This window comes from Chiloscyllium plagiosum, unplaced genomic scaffold (genome assembly GCF_037043375.1).
Source record: "Chiloscyllium plagiosum isolate Xiang-an unplaced genomic scaffold, Cpla_swu_hap1 HiC_scaffold_19, whole genome shotgun sequence".
In the NCBI taxonomy this organism is placed as follows: Eukaryota; Metazoa; Chordata; class Chondrichthyes; order Orectolobiformes; family Hemiscylliidae; genus Chiloscyllium; species Chiloscyllium plagiosum.
Window position 1 is genome coordinate 14,754,761 of NW_028270157.1, and position 16,812 is coordinate 14,771,572.

Genomic DNA, 16,812 nt, shown 5'->3' on the forward strand with positions numbered 1-16,812 from the left:
ATCAAATACAACATAATTGGTGGAAGTTTATTTTATTAATTATGGACAGAGGACTTTACATTCCATTCATATCAAGACCACAATCAAGTGATCATTTAACATTGGAGTTAAGAGAGCTCCCAATTACTACGGGTCTGGAGTCATATGTAGACCAGACTGCAAGAATGTCAGATATGTTCCTTAGATGAATCAGATGGTTCTTGGGACAATCTGGCAGCTTCACTTAATGAACTGAATTTAACATACCAACCTGCCATGGCGAATTTGAACCCATGACTCCATATCATTCATCCACCCTTTGGATTATCTACTCCTGTGAACCATTTTCTGTAGAGTAAGGGTGTACTGGTGTACAATGATGGAAGATTTCTACTTCATTTTTATTACAATGGACTCAACCCAGAGTTTTGGCAGAATATGAATTGTGCAATTTCATCCTGCTTTTCTGTGTATAGACCTGTATACTTGCACAGGTTGAACTGTACAGTCCTTGAGCGACAAGCTGAGTGGTAGGGTGTGGTCGGGTATATAGTGAGGCAAGGCCAGGGATAGCAGGGGTGTCATTCTAACCCCATGGAATTGTATCAGTGTTGGGAAAAGCAGTTTAAAGACAGTTAGTCGAGCAATGAGACATGGACGTGGCTGATTTGCTGAGCGCCGGGTCTGCTTCAACTGAAACCTCCCACCACATGAAGACATTTATGCTCAAATCAAATCACACTTGTATTTAAAATATGTGTGAAGATTCAAGTCTTGCAGGAAAGATCCACTTGTAAATGATTAAATAACATTTAGAAACATTTAGGGCGTTTAAGGTTTTTGTTTTACAAAAACAAAAAGATTCCACATGTCTGAACACCAATAATCAAGCAGTCATATAGTGCCTTTCACCGTGTCATTCAGGCCATAACTAGTTTTATATTAATTTAAATATTTCACCAAGGTTGATTTTGTACAATGGCTTATAACCATAAACTCAAAGATATTTTACCTAAAAGTGTAATAGTGTACTTGAAAATATTTTGATTACAAAAATCAATTACATAATAATTGGACATTTTACACTTTTACAATGCATTTTGCAGCAGACAACCTGCACCCAGTACTGTCCAAAATCAGATTGTACTATGGCTGTACATTTATGTTTCATATATTTCAGAAGTAATACAATTTGTAAATCAAGCCAATTGGCCTTGCTGTATGATATTACAACAGGAGTTATCTTTTCTTAATCTCATTTCTTTCTTCATTCCTTACAGCCTTTATATAAAAAAAGTTGTTTCATGGGAGCTGGGCATCAGCAGCAAGCCAGCAATTGTTGCCCATTCCTAATTATCCTTAAACTGTGGTTTGTTGAGTCAAAGGCACTTCAGAGGGCTATGCCAAGTTGACTACATTGTGTGCATTTTCAGTCACATGTGCATGAGACAAGGGATGGACAGCAAACCCGAAAGGGCAATAACGAATACAAAGTATGTTTCCATGTCAAATCAAATGATAGTCCTGTGATCACCATTACCGAAAATAGATATCAATTCCAGATTTGTTAATTAACTGACTTTAAATGTCACCTGTTGCTGAGGCTGGTTTTGAACTCCCTGCCTTTGTATTATTAGCCTGAGTCTCTGGATTACTAATCCAGTGACAACACCACTCGCCTCACTGCCTTCCCTCTTCCTTTTAATATTCAAATCATGTTCCATTTTACTTTTTGCCTCAACAAAGTACTCACAGTAAAGCTTAATAATGCAGGAATATTCCTTCTAACTTTGCCTTGCTCTCTGTTGTTAACCCTGATCTTCTGCTCTATTAGTACCAATTTGCCAGCCAGCAAATTAAAATATAAAAAGAGCACATTCGTGCTAAAATATCCATATCAATAATCAGAGTTATATTCACAGTGATAAACAAACAATCGATAGTATTTTCCTAAAAGCTTTGAATTTTGTATCTTACAACCCAGTGAAACACACTGCAGGGGTGCCCAAATTAGTGTAAACTCATTACCTTGAAGCCATCTAACTTGTGTAGCCGGTCCATATCCCTTCTCATTCCGCGCTGCAATCCTAAAAATTATGGCAGGCTTCGTTGTACAATCAATATGTGCATTTGCAAGGTGTGACGAGGACACTACACAAGATGGCTTCGCACCACAGTACACCCGCATAAAGGCCAACTGCGCTGGGCTTCCAGACTTTGTTTCTGTCACCTGAATGCTACGCACTGCTAAATAAACAGAGTACTCCAGAATTTTGCCAGCAGTTGTTGCAGGCGGTTCCCAGGTAAGATGAGCACCATCTACACTCTAAAAAGGGGAATATTGAGAAATCAAAATCAGTGCATTCATCAACATTTTTCTTTGACATTTCTTGACACAGCATCCAAAGTTAACTTACAAAGCGTTTAAAAAGGTTCAACGTGATAGACTGGTTAGTAAGGTTAGATCATACTGGATCCAGGGGGGAGCTAGCCAACTGGATACAAAATTGGCTTGAAGGTGGTACACTGAGTGTGGTGGTAAAGGGTGGTTTTTTGGACTAAAGGTCGATAACCAGCGGTGTGCCAAAAGGATCCACTATTTTTTGTTATTTATACAAATGATTTAGATGTAAACATAGGAGGAATGGTAAAAGTTAGTTTGCAGATGACATCAAAATAAGTGGAATAGTGGACAATGAAGATTATCGCACAGTACATCGGAATCTTGATTAGATGAGCCAACAGAGAGATCGATGGAGTTTAATTTTGATAAATGTAGGTGTCGCATTTTGGAAGCCAAACCAGGATAGGATTTATATCGTTTATGGTGGACCCCGAATTGCCAAACAAAGCCACCTAAAGGTGCAGATGCATAGTTCCTTGAAAGCAGAGGCGTACGAAAACAGGGTGATGAAGGCGGCATTTGGCATGCGTGCCTTCATCGGTCAGAAGAGTAGAGGAGGTGAGATGTCATCTTATGGCTGTTCAGAACATTGATGAGATCACTTTTAGAATAATGCGTATGATTCTTGTCACCCTTCTCTAGGGAGGATGCTTTAAAACTTGAGAAGCTGTAGAAAAGATTTACAAGAATGTTTCTAGGGGGGTTTGAGTTATAGGGAGAGGCTCAATAGGTTGGGGCTTTTTTCTCTAGAGTATTAGAGACTGGGGAGTAAACTTAAACAGATTTATAAAATATTGGGGGGAGGCATGGTTTGGGTGAACAGCCAAAGTCTTTTTCCTATGGTGGGGAAGTCTAAGGACTGGAGGGTATAGGTTTAAGGTGAGAACTTTAAAAAGGACCCGAGGAGTAATGTTTTCACACAAAGTGACGCATGTATGGAATGAACTGCCAAAGGAAGTGGAGGAGGCAAGTACAATTACAACATTTAAAACGCTTGTGGATGGCTGTATAAATAGGAAGGGTTCAGAGGGACATGGGCCAAATGCTGGCAAATGGGACTGGAGCAGATAGGGAAGTTTAGTTGAGCATGGGTGTGTTAGACCGAAGTGTCTGTTTTCGTGATGTATGACTCTACAACTTTTACAATAATTGCTTACTCAATACCTAAACACATTTCCATAATTTTTATTATGGTGTTGCCATTTTATCCCTTAGGCTTAATTTGAAAATATATATTTGAAGTGCATCACAAAATGCCTTGCTTCCCCCAGAAGTTATTGATTTTAAGTGAAAATGGTTCAACAAGTAAAAGGTTACAAAGCTCAATAGATTACAATAGTTCCAAAGTGTAGAGAAAAACATTTCTGGTAGACTCCAGTCTTTGATTCCACTTTGTACCTTGGTAATTTTTATAGCAGATGGAGCTCCAGGGAATCCAGGGAGACAGGTTTTGAATGCACATATCTCACTGAATGAGCCCCTTCCACATGCATTGATTCCAGCAACTCTGAACTTATATGCAGTTCCTGGCAGGAGTTCTTGCTTTTTGAGCATGCTGTAGTCTGGAATATTAGCACTTGCATCCTGAAACAAAAAGAAATATTTAAGCTCAATTCGGTTTTGTGAAGTTGCCATTTTTCAAAGGTTCATGCCATTTGTGAGTAATCATTTTATCACTCAATCGGTTTTTGAAAAGTAATTTAATTATCCTAAAAACTCCGGTTGAAATATCTATTTTTGAGGTAAAGGAGTCAACCATGACCTATTAGCAGTGCTGTCACCTGCAAATTGGCATTCTTGTATTCAAGCTCTCTCTAAAGGCACTCTGCATTACCGAGGGAATACTACATTTTTAGGAGATAGTTTTCTTTTAGTTCAAATGTTAACCTGCCCTCAACACCACCTCAGGTGAATGTGAAAGATTTCACAGCAATACGCAAGCAGAAGGGGGAGATATTTTAGCATCTTGACCAGCATTTATCCCCCAATGCCGAAAGCCAATGTCTTAGTCTTCTATTGCATTGACATTTGTGGGACTTTACAGTGTATGAATTGGCTACAAAATGTTCTCATGCTACAATGGTGACTATTCTAAATTAGATTTATAAATAGTAACGTTAATGGTCATTACATGGCTCTGATGAGAATTACAGATAAGATCCAAAAGAAAAGGGTACCAATAAAGGAAGGAGGGAAGGGAGGAATAAACAGACAGTTGCATCAAAACACATTTTACATTTTTAAAATTTTGACACTTGGCATTCCGTTGTGCTTACATATGAAATTATTAGAATGAATTATCTATCCTAAAACCAAAAATTCTTAATTCTTTCATGCATACTGAAATAACTCCACAGGGGCCAGTATCCATCACCAAGTTACTCTTATTTACACGTGGAGAATCCTTGAAACTGATTCGGCTTTCTCAGAGCCAGCTCTCAGTGAACAGGATGTCTGACCCTTCTGTTCTTATCTGTCAGCCAGGGCTCCCTGATTATACCAGATTAACAGCCCCAATCAGGTAACTCATTCAATGAGGTCCATCTGGCTAACTTCATTACAATCATGATACCACTCCCCCTGCGTCAGAGGACATGGGCCGAGTTTTTATTAATATATCTCCTCCTTGGGTGTTTTACGTTGGGTCAGACTCCTCCAACGCTGCTGGGATATGGGTGGCATGTAACACATAGTAGCTCGCCTTTGTGCCTGGGGCATCTTGGAAGAAATTTGTTCTCTTTCGGCGGCAAAGGTGTTGAGGCAACAACATCTATCTCAGATTCTGAGGCATCTCCAATGCTTGATGGAGAGGGAGAACCCACTGGTTCCGGAATAATCGGCAAGGGCACGTTTTGCTTGCGTAATGTTTGAGAGTCTGCAGCTTTCATACAGCCCATGAGCTTGTTCAGGACTATCACCCCTACCTGAATTTTATACATCACTAGATCTGATCATGCCTCTGACCATGCAAGGCCATTCCTGTGGTTCCTACACCAAACTTCCTCCCCTGAAACAAACTGTTGCTTGCACTTAGTGGAGTCTTGTATCCCTGATGTCGTTTCACCCTCCCCAGTGATGAAGCCAGTTGTAGTGCTTGTTTGAAGTCCAGTTGGACTTCAGCTGGTAGGCGCTTTTGAATGGTCACATCATTAATTCCACATACCAAACTGACTCCCAGCATCTCATTACGGGTTAAACCAAAGTCACATGCCTCTGCCAGTTGTTTTAACTTAGTCAAAATTCCCAATACAGATTCTCCCAGTTCTCAAGTTCCAAAGTAACACCGATAGCATTGCAAAATTAAAGGAGGCTTGGGGTTGTAATATTCCTGAACTAAATCCATCAACTCGAGAGGTTTTAGTGCCTTGTGCCTCAGGGAAAGTTAGGTTCCTCATAACCGAAAAAGCTGCGGGTCCACAAGTTATCAGGACAATTATTTATTGCTTTTCATCTGCCCCAATGTCATTTGCCTGGAAAAAACAAGGAGCTCTTTCCACATACTGGACCCAGTCTGAGACGGCAGGATCAAATGATTCAAGCTTCCCAAATAACAGCATGATGCCAGAAGTACTTACCCCAACTGAAAGAACTGTTGTGAGCAAATTTCTTCACGAGCATGCTTTTCTCTTAACGCCACTGAAACATCTCCATGGAGACCAGTATCCCATCAGCAAGTCACCCTAGATTTACACATAGTGGGTCCTTGACACCAATCCAGCTTGCTCAGAGCCAGCTCTCAAAATGGAAAGGATGTCTGACTCTCCTATTTATTTTTTCTTCTTTTTTTTTTCTTCTTTTTTTTCTGTTATTTTTTACTCTCTTGTTTATATCTGTCAGCCAGTGCACCCTGACTGGACCAGATGAACAGCCCCAATCAGGGAACTCATTTCATGACATTCACCTGGCTGACCTCATTACAATCACTACATATATAATGTTGGTACTAAAACAAACCATTATTCAAATTTATGATGTTATGTGAATAAACAGCACCCGACAAAAATATCGCGGCTTTGAAAGGCAATCCATATTTAATGACAACAGATCTGACAAACTGATTTCATAAAAAAAGGTCAGTCATCTATTCTTGGTGGAACTAATCCATCATAAATTGTAAAGTTAGTGGCAGGAATTGGTGTCAGCTGTTACCATTACCAGAACAGCTGATTGGCAGAAGGGAATGAGACAGGGAGTATGTAGAACAGGTAATGGCAAAATATCTCCAATTAAAAGCCCTAAATGGTACAAAACTTGCTCAAAGAGAACTAAAGCCAGCCAAGTAGTAAAAGCAAATTTTTCCCTCTGTTAATTATGATCAGAAAGTAACATGAAGCAGGGCTGACTCTCAAATTCACCATTTAAATCTCACTCACCTCTCCGTGGCTGCCCTCTGGTGGCAAATGATAGTGAGTTACCACAGAGTTGGTTCCTTTGATGATTCCAACATCATACCATGGATTGCCTTCTTTCTTTGGCGTTACCTTTAATTGTGCGCAAGAATTTTCTTGTTTCTAGAAAAATGAAAGAAATCTTGTTCGGGTTTTACATCTGTTTTAGAGCAAGAAAGCATCACCGAAAAACCAACCACTACTCAGAAATTTGACAACCATCCACAGCCATTTTTTTATTTACATTAATGAACACAGAATATCTATCTAATGATTAGCAACATGCCCTTGCAAAGGTCTTTAAAAACTCGATTCAATTTTGACTTGGCTTCATGCGTAGATTAGATCACAGTTTGCCATAATGTGATACTGGGTCTATATTTTGGACCTAAGGTGGCACTTTGAGAGGTGACATTATAAACTTTTCACTGTATCCCTGTACTTCAGTGCACATGACAATAAAACTGAATTCTAATTCTATTGTATTATTACTTCACATTTAAATATCCAGAGGGAATATGAAACTTCTGCAGTGGCAGTTAAAGATCCATTGTATTGATAACCTACTAACCCATTATTTACTAATTATAATAACTTTATTTACCCCATTTGCTAGCGGATTACTAGTAGAGACTTCATTTGGTGACACAGCTGCTGTGGAAGAGGATGATGGAAGTGAAGTGGCAGGACCTAGAAACAGAAGACCTAAGAAGTTACTTTCTATATGGCAAATGTTAATTCATTCAATCTTACCATGTGTTTAATTATCAACATTACTGACAGCATACAAAAATATTTTAAAAGTGATGTGTCTATTAATGTTAACATTATATTTTGACCCTTGTGTCCTCATGCATATGATCCAAGTTTTGATACAAAATTTTGTGTAATTAATATATATACACCATAAGAAAGAAGAAATCAATGTAAAAAACATTGAACTTAATTAGATGTATAAGGACATGTTATTGCTTTCAAATTATAGTCAGACATGGATACCTGTATGGCATATCAGTCGCTTTTATAGGCTTTGATACAAAAAAACATCTACTACTACAACAACCACCATATTAGTACGAAATGGCAAGAAATTTCAATAAAATATTCTCTGCAAACAACTAGTATAAATCAGGCTACATTAAAGATCAAAATAATCTCAAGTAAAATACTTAGCCTGGATATCCCTCATTCTGCTAAATACCATTAAATAGTGGACAAAAACATATTTGAAGACTTGCAGTCTTTTAATTTACAAGCTTTAACAAGTTATTGGAATCACAATTTTACATCAAATGTACCTTATTGTAATGCAAACACTGACACACCAAGATACAAAGTTAATGTTTAAATAATACCAAAACATTAGATACTGGAAGTCTGAAAAAAAGATAAAATGCTGGAGAAACACAGCAGGTCTGACAGCATCTGTGGAGAAATAGGTAACATTTTGAGTGCAAGAGGTGAGTGCTCTTTGAAAACACTGTGTTTCAGGTTTTTCCAACACTTTCTGATTCTACTACAAAAAAAAATTACATGATTATCTCTCTAACCCAAAGTACTAAAGCACTTTTCAAGAGGAAGACCTAGGTCTGGAAGCCAATACAGTGAAGCCAAGATGTGGAGAACACCTTTAAGTTGGCAATCTCACACTGCTTTGGTTTCACATCACTAAAGAGACAATTGTTTATATATAGCTTGAAGTCACTACTCTGAAACATGGGGCAAGATGAGGAACAGTCCTTTATCAACCACCACAGCTGGCAGCTGCTCATATGAAGAGTCAGCTAGACTCAAAACGTTAGCTTGCTCTCTCTCTATGGATGCTGCCTGTCCCACTGCTATTTCCAGCATTTTTTGTTTTCAGTACAGATTCCAGCATCTACAGTAATTTGCTCCTATCACAGCTGGTATGGTGATTTGAACCCCTAGTGATGGCTTCATCCTGTGTCTTATTAACCAACTGAGCTGACTCCAATCAGGTATAATGTTAACTTCAGCCACATGTTAAAAATATCTAGCCAACCGATTTAATACCTGGCAACGGAACTAACTTTTGAATTATTTAAAGGTAAAATACTATGGATGCTAGGAGTTTGAAACTGACAGAATTCTGTCCAGTTCCTGCTTCCATAGAGTCTTAGGAACATCAAGGAAACAGACCCTTCAGTCCAACTCATCCATCTGACCTATTATCTTAAATTAATCCAGTCCCATTTGCCAGCACTTGACGCATATCCCTCTAAACCCTTCCTATTCATGCACCCATCCAGTCATCTTTTAACCCTGGTAGACCAGCCTCCACCACACCCTCTGACAGCTCATTCCATACACACACCACCTTGTGAGAAAAAGTTGCCTCTTAGGTCCCTTTCTATCCTTCCCCTCTCACCCTAAACCTATGCCCTCTAGTTTTGGACTCCCCTACTTGGGAAAAAGACCATGGCTATTCACCCTATGCCCCTCATGATTTTATAAACTTCTATAAGGTCATCCCTCAGCCTCCAGCAGTCTAGGGAAAATAGCCCCAGTCTATTCAGTCTCTCCCTATAGATCAAATCTTCCAACATCGACAGCATCCTTAGCCATCTTTTCTGCATCAGCTCAAGTTTAACATCTTTCCTAAATCACTGAGACCGGAATTGAACGTAGTCCAATAGCGACCTAAACAATGTCCTGCACAGCTGCAGCATGACATCCCAATTCCTAATCCTAATGCATGGACGTATAAAAGCAAGCATACCAAATGCCTTCTTCACTACTCTGTCTATCTGTGCCTCCGATTTCAAGGAATTATGAAGCTGCACCCAAAGATCTCTTGGGTTCCGCAACACTTCAGATCTCTACTATTAAGTGTAGAAGTCTTGCCCTGATTGCCTTACCAAAATGCAACACCACACATTTATTTTGTTCCAATGAAGCACAATGCAGGCTTGAAGAATACCACCTCAGTTTCCACTTGAGCACTTGACAATCTCAAGGTCTCAAGAGTGAATTCCACAACTTCAGAAGCTAACCATGATGTCTATTCTCCATTTTTCTTACATTCATTCTCTCCTCCCTTACCCCTCACCACAGTCTTGTCTTGTTTGCTCTCAGTAGAGGACCCATTCTCGCTGTTTCACAACTTAATATTACACTTATCTTATACCATTTTTGTTTTCCCTTTCACCACCACGACCAACCCCTTTGTATTTTACACTGGGCCTCTACACTATGCACTCTCCATCACTCCTCACTGTGAAAAGTTTATAAGAGAAGATTTTCCAACATCTTTCAATTCTGAAGAAGTCAGATTGGACTAAATGCATTAACTCTGTTTCTCTCTCAACAGATGCTGCCAGATGTGCTGAGTATCTCTAGCATTCTTGATATTTGTTTTGAATCATTTTCATGATACAAAAGTGATCCTGCACATTGATTCTTCCTTACAGTGAAAATTAACAGTTCGCACATGTTCACAGAACCATGCCGCCACTGAATCAAATGTGATTCACAGCATCCAGTGGAGTTCTTTTTTAATAGTTGCACTGCATGCTATGAGTTAGCATAGGCAAATGTTTACAATTATAAATAGTATGGAAGAAACATGACTAGAAAGAGCATAAAGTTTCCAGCCAGTTGAACATACTTGAAGTGGTAGGTTGGTGGGCATCCTCTGTGACCTGGCCTTGCTGACTACTCTGTATGTTTGTATCATTAGGACTCAGCATTGCTGTTTGAGGAGGAGCACTCACTGTGCTCAGTGGCACTGGAGGTTGCAGTGGATCCTTTTGTTGTGCTGGCTGCTCTGGAGTCGGAGTGATAAGGTTCTGGCAATGTTGCAAATGCTGAGAGGAATCTACATTAGGCACACCTGGTTCTGAAGCAAGATCTTCCGAGGGAGGCTTTACTGCACTGCATTCTAAAATATTAAAACAATTAGTTCTGAAAAGCCATTCTGAAAAAAAGGCACAAGTAACTTCTACAGAATACAATTAAATCCTTTTATAAATCCAGAGGCAATCCAGTGCGTAAACACCACATTATAAGAAAACACCTAAACTTGATACTCAGCAAGGGGCTGAATGCAAACTTATCCAGGCAGATGGATTACTTTAGAAATCAAACACATAGGTTTAATGGTTTCATCAATAATTTATAACCATGTCATTTACATTCAATGTGTGCATTCCTTATTGGTGAAAAACAAATTATAGCCATTAATATTGCCGCCACAGCGACAGATTTCAGTTCTGATTGCATAAAAGTGAAATTTTTAATCCTGTTGCACTAATTTGTAGCATTAACCCAAGAACAATATTCTTTGCCTCTATGCTGTTGTGGTTTTAAAGAACCACTTCAAATCTTGGGTACGGTTATTATATAATTTATTTTATAAGTATATGCTGGGAGACACATTTAGTTAAAGTCTACCCAGGTGTCTCTGAAACAAAGCCAGAACAAAGTTTGTCGTCTCATTCTCACATTTCATGACTATATATGCGCAGTTAACTTGTCATTGACTATCTTACAATTTACATCTCATATCTTTATCAATACACCTCCCACCGTGTACGTGGCAGATACTTATGTGACTTAGCCAATGTTGTCTCTCTCATACACAGCATGCAAGGATGGCCTGAGGCGTGATACATTGGCGAGAGAGCAGCGGCTACAGCAACAGATGAATGGACACCGCACAACAATCAACAGACAGGAGTGTTCCTTCCCAGTCAGAGAACACTTCAGTGGCCCGGGACATTCGACCTCGGACCTTCAGGTGACCGTCCTCCAAGGCAGACTTCGGGATGGACAACAACACAAAGTGGCCGAACAGAGGCTGATAGCCAAGGTCGGTACCCATGGGGATGGCCTCGACTGGGATCTTGGGTTCATGTCACACTACAGGTGACCCCACTGCGCGAAACACAAACACACACAACACACTCACGCAGATCCTCCCTCATACACAAGCTCTCTCTCATACACTCCCACAATCACACACGCACCCTCTCACAGACACTCATAACTACACTCCCCACCCACATGCACACATACAAGTTTGTGGGGTGAATTTGTACATACAGAATTGCAGTTTATTTTGCTGAATAACTACATGAACCTATGTAAGATTCTGTAAATCAGTTTTTTAGTTTAGAATCAGTCTGAACATTGTAGCACAGTCTCATGCAGGGCACCTCACACTGTAAATGCATTATCTGGGCCAATATAACACCAATTGTTAAAGTTCACTTGAGAATGTAACTTTAAAAAAGTTCTGCAATTTACATATGAAAGAACTGAACCCAACATGTTCATTCCAAAAGATGAGAGACTTAATAAACAATCTAGATCTTTTTCAATATACAATTTCAGTTACATCACACTGAAAACTTTTGCTATAAATTCTGTGTCTGACAATCTTATACTCCACAACCACCTGAAGGAGCAGCACTCTGAAAGCTAGTGCTTCCAAATAAATCTGTCAGACCACAGCTTGGTGTTGTGAGATTTTTAACTCTGTTTTGTGGATGCCCCTTTCATGTTCCATTAGCTCCGGGATGTTTTTAATCACTACAATCCGAACAATGTCCCTCAGTTGTTCTCTCAGTTAAGTTGTGAAGATCATTCCATTTTGAAAACTTACAATTTTTAAGCTCAGTTTCATTTGAAAATTGGCAACATCCCAACATGCCCACAATATGGGCTACATTTTCCATTATACTTAAAAAAGGTGTTTAGGCTTTTCATATGTGGTTACAAATCAACCTTAACCTACTGTATCACTTCAACTTATGAACATACTATATCAAATGGAGTTCTAACTCTTTCAGACAAGATAATAACTTGCACTGCTATCAGAAGATGTTATTTTCAGGGAAAAGGGATTATGACTACTTCTTCCCTTTTGGAAGAACAACAGCTTATTCCTGAACCATATTTAAAAATTATTGGTTCAATAAAAACATGGTGCTTACCTGTGGCTTTTGGCAATGAGGATATTGGAACATCTCCACCAGTTGTTTTGTGTTGGATACTATCTGCTGGTTTTGCTTCAATAACAAAGGGTTCAGTGGCAGTGACATGGTGCTGGTGCTGCTGCTCTGAGTTTTGACTCAACTGCTCCTGTGCTTTACCACTTTCCATTTTCTCTTGAGGGTCCTGGAAGGCCTCTGACTGATCAGGTTGCTGATTTTCAGCCAACTGTGGCATTACTGCTTGAGCAAAGTTCTTTAATGTCTGTTCGGAAGACGACTGAAGCTCAGAGCTTCCTGGGTTTTGAAGAGTCTCAGTGGCAGGTGCCAACTGCGATGTGCTCAGATCTGACAAAGACGCACTGCTGCTTGAAGTCACATCTGATGCCGTTGAAGCAGCCTGGTTATTGTAGAGTGAAAAATGAATATTCCAGCAATAGATGCAGATTATCACTCTTAAATGAAACCTTCCACCAATTTTTGTCTTTTGATTTAACCATTACAGAACACTCCTAGTCACTAATAATTTGCTTTATCCAACGTCTCCCCACCCCCCAAATAAGAATGAGCTGCTGCCTGTGGCAGTGAGCACAGACTTAACGTAATTGGACAAACAAAAAACTCAGGTAACATGAAGAACAAGTGAGATGCCATGATTTAGGATGCACTACCTACAAGTAGTTTCAATAGTAAATAAAATACAATTAGCCAAATATTGCAAGAGAATAGATTTGCAGGTCTTATGGGCGAAAGCAGAGGGATGGGATTAATTGAAGTGTTTTACTGAAAACCTGGACAGATGACATCCTTCTGTGCTTGTTCATTCTTCTCTAATTTTCATAATGTTCAGTAGATAACACCACTCATTTAGAATTAGGTGCAAAAAAACTGAACAATCAGCCATACCCACAACTGGAAATATTTTAAGTATTGTCAGTGACAGCGGAAAATTTAGGAGGCAATGACTAAGATTCTTGCAAGAGGCATATGGATCATATCATAATTAGCCTGAGGTGCGGAGGAACACGTTTTGAATAGGCTATTAAAAATGCACACAGTATTATTAACCTAAATGTGATAACTACTTGCTCACTCCTATCATTCACAGCAACTTCCAGTTACTGCACCAAGTGAAAAAAAATGTTAAAGCAAAACCATCAAAACATCACCACTATTTAATTTTACCAAGAGGTCGATTACAGAAACATGTTTCACTGGCCCGGTTGTAAAGCAGCCCACTTCTCCCCACCATGCAAACCAGACATCCCTTTTCAGTCTGTCCGTCTGATATTACTGTGGCTCAGAACCAGCGGGCTACAATGGGCCACTTTATTTCTGATTTATTTCTTACTATCTGCTTCTGATTTCAATGATGCTCTAAATGGACCAGCCCCACGTTAAAGACAATGAGTTAAAATCTATCCGTGGGAAACCTGGTTAACGTTTTAAGGCAGTAAAGTGGAGTTAAAGATGATCAGATCATCGTGATCTCAAAATGCCCAAACAGTTGCACCAAATAATCTCCCTCTTCTTCTGTATTATGCTGTAATGGAATTGCCATTGAGTATCATGGAAAAACAATGAGATTCTCCTGTCTTAAGTGTCAGGCAATGACCATCTTGATGTGGGGTAAATATTCCTTGTCACATGTCAGTGCAAGCCTGGATGTTACCCAGGTCTTGCTGCACATGTGTTAAGTTTGCAAAGATCCCCTCTCAAAACAGAGCACTGCTGGGTTGAACTCTTAAATCTACAAATTGGCCTCGAATACCAAGCCAGATTTCTGTGCAGTGCAGCCTCTCCAAACTTCCTCTTGTACGTTGAGTATAAGTAGCTTAAAAGTTATACTAAATGGTGCACCACACAATAAAGAATCATTTTCTTATTTTCTTACCTGCAACGAAGGGCCTGGAGTTGGTGTAGACTGTGTCACAGTGGTCACTGCCCCAGTGCATGCTGCTGAAACGGTTGTTGCTGTATTGGTTGTTCCTGCAGTTGCCGTTTCTCCATGCACACTTTCTGGCATCCCATTGTTACTTGCATCTGGTGGCTGAACTGTGGCATACATATCCCAATAGGTTAGCAAAAATGTACTCTATGGCCTAACAAGAATAATGGGTTAGAATTTATCAAACTTTACTTTCATATTTTCTTGGATCATGGATGAAATTTTATAGTGATTAATCACCCCTTTGAAAAGACTAAATAACTTTGGAAAGCTCATGTTAAATTTTATATGTTTTGTACTCACACTAACACTGCTGAAATCAAACTTCTTTATTCATTTTGAGAAACACGATACAGAATAAAGCTCATCCTGTGCTGTAATTTCTTACAAGAATGCTCCCAAGCCCCATATCAATATCATTTTCATTCTTCCTCACTTCAACTGTGCTTGAATGCAACACAGAAGATTTTCACGCACATATTTTTATAAAAATGCAGACATGATCTTTCTAGGAGTTAAATTACACAATTGATAAAAGCAAACAGAGTTAGTGATTACACTTAAGTTTGCCACAATAAGCATCCCTCACCTTAGAATGATAATACTTGGCATTGGCAGACTTAACAACAGTCTCTGCAACTGGAATCGTAATGTATTATCTCATAATATCCTACATACCCTCGGAGCTTTTAGGCTCAGAATTCTATCTCCAGACTCCAATGTCAACACCCTCCTGGCCAACACCCCACTCTTCACTTTCCACTTGTACTCATTCAAAACCATGAAGCCGAACTTCATTTCCAGAAGGCATTTGATAAGATGCCACACCAAAGGCTACTTTGGAAAATAAAAACTTACAATGTATGGATGGCCTGGACAGAAGATTGGCGAGTCAACCAGAAACAGCCAGAAAGCATAAATGAGTCTTTTCCAGGTAGCAAGTTAATAGGTGCCACAAGGATTGATGCTGTGACCACAACTATTTATTACTTATATAAATGGCTTGAATGCAGGGCCTCAAGACATTGCTGCACTAAATTGTGAAGAGGACCTAAGAGACTACAAAAAGATATAGTTAGGTTAAGATAGAGCAAAGATGTGGCAAATGGAGTGGAATGTGTGAAAATGTGCAACTGCCTATTGTGGCAGGAAGGAAAAAAGAAAGCAGAACTGTGGAAAATCTTCCCTCTGGCAATGCAGATGGACCAGAGTGCCTTCCTTCATGAACTGCAAAACTTTAACATGTAGGTACAGCATATACTAAGGAAAGTCAATAGAGCGTTAACTGCGGCAAAGTGTATACAAAAGTCAGGAGGTTATGCTTCAGCTATATGGAGCACTAGTGACATCACATCTGGAGTACTGTGTGCAGCACTGGTCACTTATTTAAGGAAAGATGTAATTGCACTGGAGGCAGTTCAGAAACTGAATGGGTAGATTGTCTAATAAGGTTTTTACAGGCTAGGTCTTTATCTGCTGGAGTTCAGACGAGTAAGAGTTGGCTTGATTAAAACATACAAGATCTTGATGGGTGTTGACACTTTGGTTGTGGAGGGGCTATTTCCTGTTATGGAAAAATCAAGAACAGGGGTCACTGGTTCACTGGTTCAAAATAAGGGGTCACCATTTACATGGTGAATTTTTTTTCTGAGGATCATGAAGTGAATTTCTTTGAGGGTCACGAGTCTTTGGAACTTACTTACTGGAAGCAGGTGTGGGACAGTGATCGGTGGTAAGTGAGAATATGGGTTTGGAGGTTATAATCAAATCAGCAACAATCTTACTAAATTGTCGACTGGTTTGAGGGGCCAAATGACCTACTCCCAATCTTCCCTCTGGCAATCAGCATATCAATGCCATTTGTAGTGCTGACACCAGATTCCGAAAGCAGACACCGCGAGGATCATTTGTATGCATGTCCATATTCTACCTTGCACTAAGTTCTGCTAGCCCACTGCCCTTTTAACATTTTTCCTCTGACTATGGCCTCCTGCATCTCCCCTTTGGTAATTATATTTCGAGACACTTAAGCATCACTCTTTGGAATTCACTACCTAAAACCACTCCATCTCTCCAGCTACCTCTCCTCCTTCAACACTCCAATTCCATCTCTTTGATTATGGTTTTGGTCATTCCTTT

General features: G+C 39.5%; 1 protein-coding gene across 4 annotated transcripts in view; it reads right to left on the reverse strand.

The window, feature by feature from the left end:
• Positions 1-16,812, reverse strand: part of LOC122559831 (host cell factor 1-like) — a 92,572-nt gene that overhangs the window by 21,113 nt on the left and 54,647 nt on the right. For all 4 annotated transcript variants that reach the window (XM_087997037.1, XM_087997038.1, XM_043709923.2 and 1 more), the window contains exons 17-23: positions 14,620-14,780; positions 12,729-13,125; positions 10,400-10,672; positions 7,376-7,461; positions 6,757-6,894; positions 3,782-3,967; positions 2,008-2,305 (exon numbers count right to left, since the gene is read on the reverse strand). In XM_087997037.1, coding sequence (XP_087853163.1) covers positions 2,008-2,305; positions 3,782-3,967; positions 6,757-6,894; positions 7,376-7,461; positions 10,400-10,672; positions 12,729-13,125; positions 14,620-14,780 — 1,539 coding nt within the window. The remainder of the gene's footprint in view (positions 1-2,007; positions 2,306-3,781; positions 3,968-6,756; positions 6,895-7,375; positions 7,462-10,399; positions 10,673-12,728; positions 13,126-14,619; positions 14,781-16,812) is intronic.